General features: G+C 35.7%; 2 protein-coding genes across 3 annotated transcripts; both read right to left on the reverse strand.

Moving 5' to 3' along the window:
- Positions 1–1,269: 1,269 nt before the first annotated feature.
- Positions 1,270–10,214, reverse strand: LOC307150866 (intestinal mucin-like protein). Of its 2 annotated transcripts, XM_079858454.1 has the most exons (21): positions 10,174–10,214; positions 9,910–10,073; positions 9,408–9,477; positions 8,655–8,755; positions 8,021–8,052; positions 7,741–7,918; positions 7,565–7,659; positions 7,351–7,470; positions 6,982–7,080; positions 6,762–6,881; positions 5,964–6,062; positions 5,756–5,875; positions 5,538–5,636; positions 5,320–5,439; positions 5,045–5,143; positions 4,835–4,954; positions 4,573–4,671; positions 4,347–4,466; positions 3,264–3,303; positions 3,051–3,168; positions 1,270–2,460 (listed from the first exon to the last, which is right to left on the reverse strand). In XM_079858454.1, exons 1-21 carry the CDS (start codon positions 10,179–10,181, stop codon positions 2,274–2,276), a joined length of 2,208 nt encoding a protein of 735 aa, XP_079714580.1. In that variant the 5' UTR covers positions 10,182–10,214; the 3' UTR covers positions 1,270–2,273. The 2 variants fall into 2 exon arrangements, with proteins under 2 accessions (XP_079714580.1, XP_079714581.1); XM_079858455.1 differs by lacking the exons at positions 4,573–4,671; positions 4,835–4,954.
- Positions 10,205–11,209, reverse strand: LOC307151660 (intestinal mucin-like protein; the record flags this gene model as incomplete). Its single annotated transcript, XM_079859777.1, has 4 exons — positions 10,903–11,209; positions 10,619–10,802; positions 10,243–10,372; positions 10,205–10,211 (listed from the first exon to the last, which is right to left on the reverse strand). Exons 1-4 carry the CDS (start codon positions 11,062–11,064, stop codon positions 10,205–10,207), a joined length of 483 nt encoding a protein of 160 aa, XP_079715903.1. The 5' UTR covers positions 11,065–11,209.
- Between the last annotated feature and the right edge of the window lie 444 nt (positions 11,210–11,653).

The raw sequence follows: 11,653 nt of genomic DNA on the forward strand, positions 1-11,653 counted from the left end.
CAGAGTTTAATTTACGTAACGTCTATAAATGATCTGCATAAATACAAATACATGAAATGAAATGTACATTTTTCAGAAAAATCTGTTCCCTTACATGGTTCATTATATTAGACCTTTGTCTACAAATATATGAGTTTATAATTATGTGGTATTAAATAATAAAATCTAATCTTGACTATAATCTTGCCAGCCCAAAACTCATACCAGCAGAGTACACAGGTTTAGTGCGTCATACTGTACTGTGTATTTTGTCTTCATGGTTCTTTCAGGACTCACACCCTTGTTAGTTTGAGATGACAGCAGCGATAAATGTGCGTGACTGAAAGTTTTTCCCCCATCAAGCTTTCTAATCCTGTTTATTCTCAAACACCTCCAGAACATTAAATGTTGATAGGACTGAAAGACAATATTATAATTGTGCATAAGACTAATCAGATTACACTTCCTTAAAGACACTATAAAAGAGCAAGTGTAGACAGCTCACATCAGCTCTTGAGGATAGATGTTGTCTCAACGGCGACAGTGATGATGTCCCAGATGTGGATACAAGCAGATTAGATCAACTTTGTTCACAACATGAACACTACAGTAGGCTATAGGCTATATTTAAGAAATAAACATGGCATGTTGTCACATGGCATCATGTTGAAATCATATTTTAAGATTCTCCATTTCTGAACTCTCCACCTCCTGAAGACGGAAAGTAAATTACCTCTGGGACAAAGTGAGTCTTCTTCAAGCAATATAAGAAGCCTGCAGAGATACTGATGGTATGGATTCACCATTCACAGGCTATGTGTGTGATGTGGATGAAAATCTCTGGCCACCAGGGATTGTGAGATTAAAGTCTTGTTAAATTACGTAAATCTGTGATATCTTATGTCTTTATGTAATCAATAGTGAACAAAAACATCAAAGTTTGTTTTGATGTTAGTTTAAGCTATTTACTTTTAATAAATGTTACCTGAAAAGAATGCATATTTCATTAATTATGGAATAATATAGGGTACAGTTTAAAGGGGTTAATTTGTTTAATTATGTACGTAGCCTACCTTATCTTGTTAGACTGCTACTTGGACAAAAGCCCGAAATCGGAGTCAAATCGGTGCTCGTTCACACGAGTGACGATCGCTACTGTACGTGATGAGACACATTAAAGTAGCCTCGGTATTGTGGGACGTCGGTTAACTATGATTTTTATTCACAAATTTTTAACAAATTAATCAAAATCTGGTTTTCTATAATATGCTAAATTAAGAACATGTGTGGATAATTGTTTCAGGAGGACTGTTATCAACAGAAACGTACAAAAATAACTGAGGGAAATCTGTCCCGTTCAGTAGCTTGACGACAGGGACCTCTTATGGTAAGATGTAGGTAATGCATTTTCCCCCGGCCAGGTACTGATGGCTTTATGCAGGCTATACAGTGGGATTAAAATAAACATTTCACAACTAAATAAACAATCTAACAAATTTCAGTTTTTGGAGCTTTTTTCACTGTAAATATACTGCAGATTACATTTAAGTATGGGCTACAATGCTAGCATAAAATGATAAATTAAGAGACCGATAAAATATGTACAGGCAAAATTACTTTCTGATCAAAATTGGTGCTCCAATGCTTTGTACTATCAATGTATGCAGACTGGCTCTTTTCAAGAAAAAAAAAAAAAGATAAAAAACCAACAGACTGTAATTGATGCTCTTTATTATGCTTTGTTGTGATTTTAATTCATTTCATTGGAAAAACATCATTATATCATGCATTACCAAAAAAGTTTTTTAAATGCCCCCTTCAAGAAATAACTTGAAAAAAGAAAAAAGTAAGTGGTGCAATATTTGCCAAAATAATTTCAACCATTAATGCACTACAACAATCAGTTTAAATCATCGTTATTGTCATTTTCGGTTAGCCTATATATTTTAAAATTGTTGCTTTCTATGACAGATCAGCAAGAGTGAAAAGCAGGATCTTTTTATCCGCAGTTGCTCTACTACACTGCATAAAATGTTTGTAATTTTAACATCAAAAGACTGTAAAAGTGCTATGATAAAAACCTGTTTATTGGATAATGGCAACTTTATATGGTGAAAACCTGTAATCGATCTAACAGGACATTTTACAGATTTTGGATGTAAAAGCTAACAATCATCTTATAATTTACAGTGAAAACTAGTAAACTGACATTACCTAAACTCCCTGCGTTATATCAGTTAATGAAATGTGCAGGTTTTTACCACCAGTTTACCACGATTCTATTTGGGGGTCTGTCATTGCAGTTTTTTTCCAGTGTCTTCTTCACATTTGGGAGGAGTGCATGTGCAGCTCTCTATGTACATGTAGTTATGAAGAATCTCGGTACTATTGGCACACTTCAGCGTCACCTCTCGACTGCTGGTTTTCTCCTCCTGGCAGCAAGAACAGCTGTGCTTCATGATGTTCTCTTCCATTGAATACCTGTGCAGGTTTACAAGAAAACACCAGTCATATGAGTGTAGCACAGCTGGATGTGAGTTTATCCTATTATAGTATCCACACAAAGGTTTGGATGCTTAAGCAAACTGAAAAATGTAAGTATTTCATTGGATACCTGACAAAATATCAAACAAATTAGTTAAATTCACTTTTCTGAGCCATTTCAGAAACTGGTTTCAATGTGATTTCTTTTTGTGGATTTTTTTGTTGTTTTGGGAACTATTATATTAAAATGCAATATATAATACAGTAGTATGGTATTATACACTAGTATATAGCAGATTAAGCCAATAGATAAATTATTATCCAAAATAACATTAACATAGCATGAAAAGTAGCCAGTTTAAAATGCATTAAATGTCTGTATTCTCCCTTGGTTTTGTCCTCTCTCACATCCGAGGTATTGACCTTCTCTCAACAGTGTTCAATCAATATCACACAACATAATTTTAACAATCTGTTGAATTGATATTCAATAAGCTGAGTTTTACTCTAACTCTAAGACTTTTATGGTTCTTCTGAGAATTTGTTAGAAAAAAAATGTGTGTGATCAATAGGTGTGTAATGCTCACATTGATCCGTCGTCACAGTGGCCAGTGCAGGAAGTGACTTCTACATCCTTGATGGAAGTGCAATCATTGACATGCAGACGGGTGAGGTTCTTCTTAAGAACACAGTTGTTGAGTTCACCTGAGAGATAATAGAGGCAGACATGCATTTTATGCAGCACCTAGTATGCTATTTTTAATTTACATAACATCTTGTTCAAGGAAACAATATCTTACAGATCCTGCAGCATCCATCTTTGTCAGATTGCTCTGTTCCCTGTAAGGACACAAATAATAGAAAGGAAACGTTGCTTAAAAATTTTGTAAAATTCCCTCAAAACTATGGAAGCTTGATGTTAGATATGATGGATCTCAACGTCAGAAATATCAGATATATTAGATCCGGCCCCGGACGTCAAATCCCTGCCAGAAGATATCAATCAAGAGCATGATAGTTTGACTGAAAAAGCCAGAGAAAAGCAGAAGATGAAGTGATGATAATAAAAGAGCAGAGTTTGCTGAATAATCCAAGTTGCGTATGTTTCATTAATCAGACTTCATCCGAGTGTCAGTCAATTCTGACTTTCTTTTCCACAATTCTGAGGAGGAAAAAAAAACTGAATTCCAAGATATAAAGTCTCAATTACCTTTTGAGAGTTGATACCTCGCAATTCCTAGCTTAAAAAAGTTTGAATTGTGAGATAAAAAGTTTTTTAATCCTGTAGTGGAAACAAAGCTTCCATACAAAACAATTATCACAGCCATCTGAACAAAATTACTTTTCCAAAACATATTGTAGATTTCTTTGATTTACCACAAGTTTTATTTTCTTGAAACATTACATGAAATTTTCAGCTTTCACGACCTTTAAAAGAACATTTCGTCCCATACCATTTTTCCACCTGTATGACTTAGTTATTACTGTAAACTGCAGCAGAATATCCAAGCTGCTCTTTTACACACAATGAAAGTGAATGTTGACCGTGACTGTCAAGCAAGATTTTTAGTGAACTGAAATTTTGTTCCTCACACAAAGAAGACCAGAACTTTTATGATCTTTTTATAGTGTTTTTTTTTTTTTTGTCATTTTATGAGCCCCCATCCTCTTTCATTGCTTGGAATAATATGATCGTGAGTAAATGATGACTATTTGAATGCGTTTCTATGGCTGTGATAATGTTTTGAGATCATTGACGAAAACTGAAATATGTCAAATACGCATGTCTATACTCAAGCAGTAGAAGAAAGCAACAGGGATATAAAATACAAGCAGAACAAGGGTGTAATGTGTGCTCCTCGAATTACAGATATTCCACTTACGTTAACACAGTCATCTGGATTAAAGGGTGGGCATTGTTTAACGCTCTCTATCGTCATAAACGTGCCATTCCTTTTCAGACAGGTAGCATTCATACATTTGAAATTGTACTCTTCTCCATCCTAAACAAAAAGAGAGACAGGTACTGTACGTGAAGACTGAAGAACAGAGCAGATTCATTGTCTGATGAACTGAACAAACAAAGAAAAGTTTGGTAATTGAATGTACCTTGAGAACATGTCTGGTGTTGTCTGGTGCATCATAAACACAGGCCACTTGAGTACATGTTCCACAGCACTCTCCATCTTTTTTCACATATTCAAACCCCTTGGAGTGGAAAACAAGTTTATATAGTAGTTTTTAGGGGGAAAACGATGTAAAAAGTAATACAGAATGTAAGCACAAAATGCTGCATTAGGGCTGGGCAAACTTTCAAAAATTTGCCCAAAAAAATGCACCCAGAAGTGTTTAAGCTAGAGCTTCTACTTACAGGCCCACAGTCTTGTGAACTCGAGTAAGGACATTCCGTTTTGATCTTCTCGGTCACGAATAAGCCATTCAATTCATGACAGGTAACAGTTTCACATGTGTAACTGTGGACTTCTCCATCCTAACAAAAGACCGACAGACTCCATGAGGATTGAAGACCAGATAAGATTCTTTGTCTGATGAACTGAAAGTTTAAGAATGTTTTTAATACCGTGAGAGTCTGTCTGGTGTTGTTTGGTGCATCATAAACACAGGCATCTTGTGTACATGATCCACAGCACTCTCCTTCTTTTTTCACATATTCAAACCCCTTGGAGAGAAAAACAAGATTTTACAGTAGTTTTAATAATGAGATCCGTGTGTGCATGTATATATTTAAGTCCCAGCTTATGATCCTTTCTCTCACACTTCGCTCCCTGACCAACTGTCCTATCTTAATAGAGGCAAAAAAATGTGTGTGGAGTTGAAGGTAGAGATCCTACTTACAGGCTCACAGTCTTGTGAACTCAAGTAATGACACTCTGATTTGGTCTTCTCTGTGATGAACGAGCCATTAATTTGATGGCACGTAACAGTTTCACATGTGTAACTGTGGACTTCTCCATCCTAACAAAAGACAGACAGAATCCATGAATCCATGAGCAGATTGTTTTTCTAATAAACTGTAATGATGAAGAAAAGTTTGAGAATGTTTTTAAATGTACCTTGAGACTACGAGTGGTGTTGTCTGGTGCATCATAAATACAGGCATTTTGTGTACATGATCCACAGCACTCTCCTTCTTTTTTCACATATTCAAACCCCTTGAAGTGAAAGGCAAGTTTATCATTTTATTAATCAAGTGGAAGCTGTATGAATGTCACTGGTCAACGTGCCACAATGCAACTGATCAACAAAGATTGATTCTAGAGCTTCTACTTACAGGCCCGCAGTCTTGTGAACTCAAGTAAGGACATTCTGTGTCGGTTTTCACAGTCACAAACGAGCCATTCATTTGACGGCAGGTAACAGTTTCACATTTGTACTTGTACTCCTCTCCATCCTTTAAAAAGACAGAGAGGCACATGAGAATTCAGAGCAGGTTCTTTGTCTGATGAACTGAAAGAATGAAGAAAAGTTTGAGAATTTACCTTGAGAACATGTCTGGTGTTGTCTGGTGCATCATAAATACAGGCCACTTGAGTACATGTTTCACAGCACTCGCTCTCTTTTTTCACATATTCAAACCCCTTGGAGTGAAAAGAAAACCAAAAACATTTACAGTAGTTTTAATAACCCAGCGGCACCTTTATTGCAGCATTTTAAAAAACAATGACTTTTTAAGCTCTTATTTTGAAAGAATTATTTTCCCTTAACTCTTTCAAAATAAGAGCTTAAAAAAACTTACAAATATATAATAAGAGCTTATATATATATATATATATATATATATATATATATATATATATATATATATATATATATATATATATATATATATATATATATATATATATATATATATATGCTCTTATTTCTGTTACACTAATCTTACACTAAAGCAAAACATAAATAACCAACTTAAAAACACATTTGTGAGGTATCAAATGTGTCTAAGACTTGCGCAGTACTATACAGTATATATTTATATCCAGAACGATTTTAGCCAGTTTTATTTAAAGTAAACATTATTAAATAATGATAAAAAAAAAAACATGTTCAAATACTGATTTAATTTTAAAGGATTTAAACTAACTATGAAGTATGAATAAAGAACTTTGACCAAAACTATAAGCTAAAATTAGCACTTGGATGTGAGCACATAATGCTGCATTAGGGCTGTGCAAACTTCCTCAATAGATACTTTTTTTTTTTTAAATAAGCAGCAGCCAAAAAAAAAAAAAAAAACCCGTAGAAGACGTAGAGTTGAAGCTAGAGATTCTACTTACAGGTCCACAGTTAAGTGAACTCAAGGAAGGACATTCTGTTATGCTCCTCTCAGTCACAAATAAGCCATTCAATTCATGACAGGTTACAGTTTCACATGTGTAACTGTGGACTTCTCCATCCTAACAAAATACAGACAGAATCCATAAGGATTGAAGAACAGAGCAGATTATTTGTCTGATGAACTGAAAGAATTAAGTTTGAGAATGTTTTTAAATGTACCTTGAGAGTACTAGTAGTGTTGTCTGGTGCATTATAAACACAGGCATCTTGTGTACATGATCCACAGCACTCTCCTTCTTTTTTCACATATTCAAACCCCTTGGAGTGAAAAACAAGTTTATAATTTTAATAATAAAGGAGAAACTGTATGAACTGGTCAACATGCCACAATGCAACTAATCAGCAATGAAGCAATGTGACTATCTGACAACATAATGCTGCTTTGGTGCTATAAAAACTTCCTCAATGACTCAAGGACTGAAGCAATCAGATTAGAACAAGGGTAGTATCTGATAATGCGTCGACTATTCAAAATACAAACTGAACAAGTGTATGATGTGTGGAGTTGAAGCTAGAGCTTCTACTTACAGGCCCACAGTCTTCTGAACTCAAGTAAGGACATTCTGTGTTGGTTTTCACAGTCACAAACGAGCCATTAATTTCACGGCAGGTAACAGTTTCACATTTATAATTGTACTTCTCTCCATTCTATAGAAAGACAGACAGAATACATGAAGACTGAGGAAAAGAGGAGACTCTTTGTCAGATGAACTGAAAAGATAGGGAATCTTTTCAAATGTACCTTGAGAACATGTCTGGTGCTGTCTGATGCATTATAAATACAGGACCCTGGCGTACATGATCCATTTGGGCACATGCTGACAGCACAATCTAACTCTAAATGGAACAGAGTGTGAGGAGACTTGACACTTCAATCTTAAAACAAAACTCATTAAAAAAGAAACAAACTCATCTTACTGCAAACTTGTTTGCTGCAGCATGGATCTGAGGGATCGGTGACATTGACCAACATGAAGCCGGGCTCAGTGCAGTTCTCAGGGTTCACATCAGGACACTTCTTGGGTTTACAGATCACTGATTGTCTGGCCTTTTCACAGATGCAGTCCTCACATTTATACTCAAAATGCTCATCAAACTGCAACAAAAACAAACCAAAAATTGTATAACTTATATGCTTAATATAAGATGCTTCTTCAACAAGTGGCTATTAAGTTAGTAGTTTTAAACCTTGCCGTACCTCACGTAGAGTCCCCGAGGGGTCTATGCATCCTACAAGAAAAAAACAAAATCAGAAACATTCTCAAAATGGCTATGGCATGCATGTTGATGTGTTTGATGCAGGTGCAAATTTTCTGTATATCAATATATTGCTTTCCCATTGCCTTTAATAGGCACTACAGCTGGAGTCAAAACCCCAAAGTCCCAGAACAATACAAGACCCCCAATCCAGAAGACTAGTCTTAGAGCCTTTGAGGCCCAGATCCAAACCAAGATCTCTTGGCCTACGAAACAAACTGCCAATTTTACTCAAATGAAAAAGAGAAAATGCATTTATAACAGCATTCATTTCAGATACCCAACAATCATTTTGCCTTATTCTCATTGCTTATAATTAGTGTTCCATGCCAGACATGTTCAGTGACTTAAAGAATATAAAAAATATTGTACAAAATAGTGGTTTAGGTCAATTCTATCTTTAGCATGCTGGAAATCGACTGAGGGCTCTTGTAAAACCATAATCTGAGATGTTAACCAATCTGTCTGTCAGTTTATCTATCTAGAGGGGTACAGTATTAAGACAAAGACTTCAACTCTAATAGAGAAGACAGACAAACACACACACACGCACACACTCTGTACTGGCTACTCACCACATTTTGGCACACATATTCCTGACTCTTTGCTGAAGAGTGTTGTGTTCTCAGGGCAGAAGCATCCTTCTGTGAGCACTGAAATGCTGCTCTGCATATGTCTGAAATACAAATATTATTTAACCTTTTTACCGTTTATTACACACATTCTGATCACAGATAATATTGCATCCTAGTGATTTTAAACACTGACTGTGAAGTGTGAACACAGACTGAACTCATCTGTCTCTGACTCTGCGCGTTTGGACATGATCAGTCGTAAGTATCAAATTACATTCATATTTGGCCTTACAGTCGTTAAGTGTGTCGGGGGAACAGTCAGTAATTTGTATATTCGTGGTATATGCATTACGCAAATGCATATTAATAGTAATAATAATCAACTAATTTCATTAATTTAATATTTTTATTTTCAAATAATTACATAAAAAACTTAAAATAACATAAAATAACAACAATAGCTTTTTGCTATGGCACTGAAATTAATAAAGATAACTGTGAAATTCTACTGGTTTAAGTACTGACCACTAAAATGTTGGTATGGTGACAACACTACTAGACCATATATTAATGTGAAAGCTGGATGTATTAAATATATAATAGACATCATGGCACAAATTTGCCTTTAAAAAGGCTTGCTTAACTCCTAAGCTGCACAATAATACAATCAGTATGTACTTATCTTTGACTTAATATGCACAGAATTTTGTCTTTTCAAAACGGTCTAAATTATTAAAAGAAAAAAGGACATACCCGTCTCTACATGTTGGTGGTTCAGATGGACCACAAGGCAAAAAGATTTTATCTTCAGAACATTTAATGTCTGAAAAAGAAAAGTTAAAACAATCTCTGAGTTCAAAACTCTACAGCTCCTAAAGAATATTCGGTTACACTTTATTTGAAGGTGTCATTGTTACAGTGTAATTACATATTTAAGTACTCAGTAATAATAATTAACTGCATGTACTTACTATAGGATTAGGGTAGGATTAGGATTTGGTTGAGGGTTAATTGCATGTAATTATGCATAATGTACTGTTATTACTATGGTAAGTACATGTAACATATGTAACAAGGACACTGTAAAATAAAATGTTACCGAATATTCCACTTCAAACAGGAAAATTTGTCTTCAAATCAAAACACATTTTATTTTATAAAATTATACATAGATAGATAGATAGATAGATAGATAGATAGATAGATAGATAGATAGATAGATAGATAGATAAACAAGATGTAACAATGATCTTACTGCAAAGGCTAGTGTAGTTCCTCCAGTGTATGCAGACACCTAATTGAGAGCAAGATCGTGCGTAGCTCTGCAGACTGGCACACACTGCTGCGGGGTCACAACTATCATGACAGGCTGAAAAGAAGTTTTCAGGGGACATATGGGAATGGCATGCTTCGAACAACCTGAGGAAGTACAAAATGAAGAACAGATGATTGAAAGGGCAAATAACACTTTGGAAGCAAAGCTTGTTAAACATTCTTACACCACATAGAACAAACTTACTCGCTCATGAGAAGATTGCAGTCACTATGGTTCAGGTTCTGGCATGATGGGTTTGGCATGGGTGTTGACATATTCCAGACTGTGCAAATTTCACCATTCACACCACTGGCTGGCCAGTAATCCGCCATCACTGCACAGTCGTTCACCAAGATCCCTCCAGGGATCATGCAGTCATCAGCCTGGTTGTTGTTGCACGTTCCTTAGTGAGAATTATTTGGATTAATTAAGATTAATAATGCACAAAATCAAACCCCTCCTTACAACAACAGCTGTTCTTTTTTATTTTGTCAAACATAATACATTTTCTTGAGTTGTTGCAGTTAAATAAATATTCAAAAACCTTTTATTTATTTCAATTTATTTTATTGCTACATAAATGAACCCTCATATGACCTCATTAACCTTTCAGACTATTTCAACTAATTTTTTTAATGTGCTAACTTACCACAGTGACCTTGTGTGTTTTCTCCAAAATGCTGGAATGGCAGGTTGATGCTAAAGTCAGTGTTTCCGAATGTTAAATTGACTTTTAGCTGTGGAATCTCCAGGAACAAATTTAGGCCTGAGCTTATAACCATCACATCTTCATGAACATATGGCATTGTTAACACAACATTGTCCTTCAGAGCCTTATAGAAAAACAGACAACCACAAAGAAACCCAACACATTTACAATACAGTACAGAACACTTACTTAAAATCTTTTTGCAATCCTAATGTAGGTCTCACCTCCAGACTCACACCTTCTGTTAACCCGTTATTCCTAAGTGTAATGACTTGTTTGTTGTAAGACACAATAATGGATCTGGGACAGGATGCACGCTCACCAATGTCACAGTAGACATTGTCAATGTAGATCTTTAAGTTGAATTGCGGCCTAATTTCCTCCATTAATATATAAGTGCAGTTTCCTTGGTAAGTGTAGTGGAGTCCATCAAATGTAATGTAATGTGAGTTGCCCCAGCCTTGACAAAAGCCTAAGATTAGAAGAGGGTGAACAATAAACAAAAGATTATGGACCAAGCACAAAAGTTAGCAAGTTTTTTCCCTTTCGAAACGGTCTCTCACATTGCGTGAATCACGCTTTGGGGGAACTCTGTTTTCTCTGAAATACTGAAGCCTGATTTGTTAACGCTTGTGCAGCTGCACAAACCTATTGCATTTGTTTCCTAGGGCCCTCATAGTTGGGTCCTAGGAACAACTTCTGTTCTGCACTTATAGCACAGCACTATGTTATCTTGTTCCAAAAAAGCGTGATTCGCGCGATGTGAGAGACCGTTTAGAAAGGGAACGCTCTGGTTACTAACGTAACCTCGGTTCCCTGAGATAGCAGAAATGTGCATTGCGTGCTCTGCCTTACTAAACAGTAGCACGCAAGTAGACGCTAACACTTCTCAGTCGAAAGATTCTGATGAAATAACACTCTTATGCTTATTTAGGCAGTCGGTCCTGCCTGTTTTAGCGGGCTGAAAAGCCATAG

Source organism: Squalius cephalus (assembly GCF_949319135.1).
Source record: "Squalius cephalus genome assembly, chromosome: 23".
Classification (NCBI taxonomy): domain Eukaryota; kingdom Metazoa; phylum Chordata; class Actinopteri; order Cypriniformes; family Leuciscidae; genus Squalius; species Squalius cephalus.

Bases quoted from the DNA above. Each gene is read 5' to 3' on its own strand.
- LOC307150866 (XM_079858454.1), bottom strand. The intron at 8,053-8,654 runs GTGAGTAGCCAG...TTTTTCTTGTAG, and splicing joins AATATGTGTGCCAAAATGTG to GATGCATAGACCCCTCGGGG. The intron at 7,471-7,564 runs GTACATTTGAAA...GTCTTTCTATAG, and splicing joins GCACCAGACATGTTCTCAAG to AATGGAGAGAAGTACAATTA.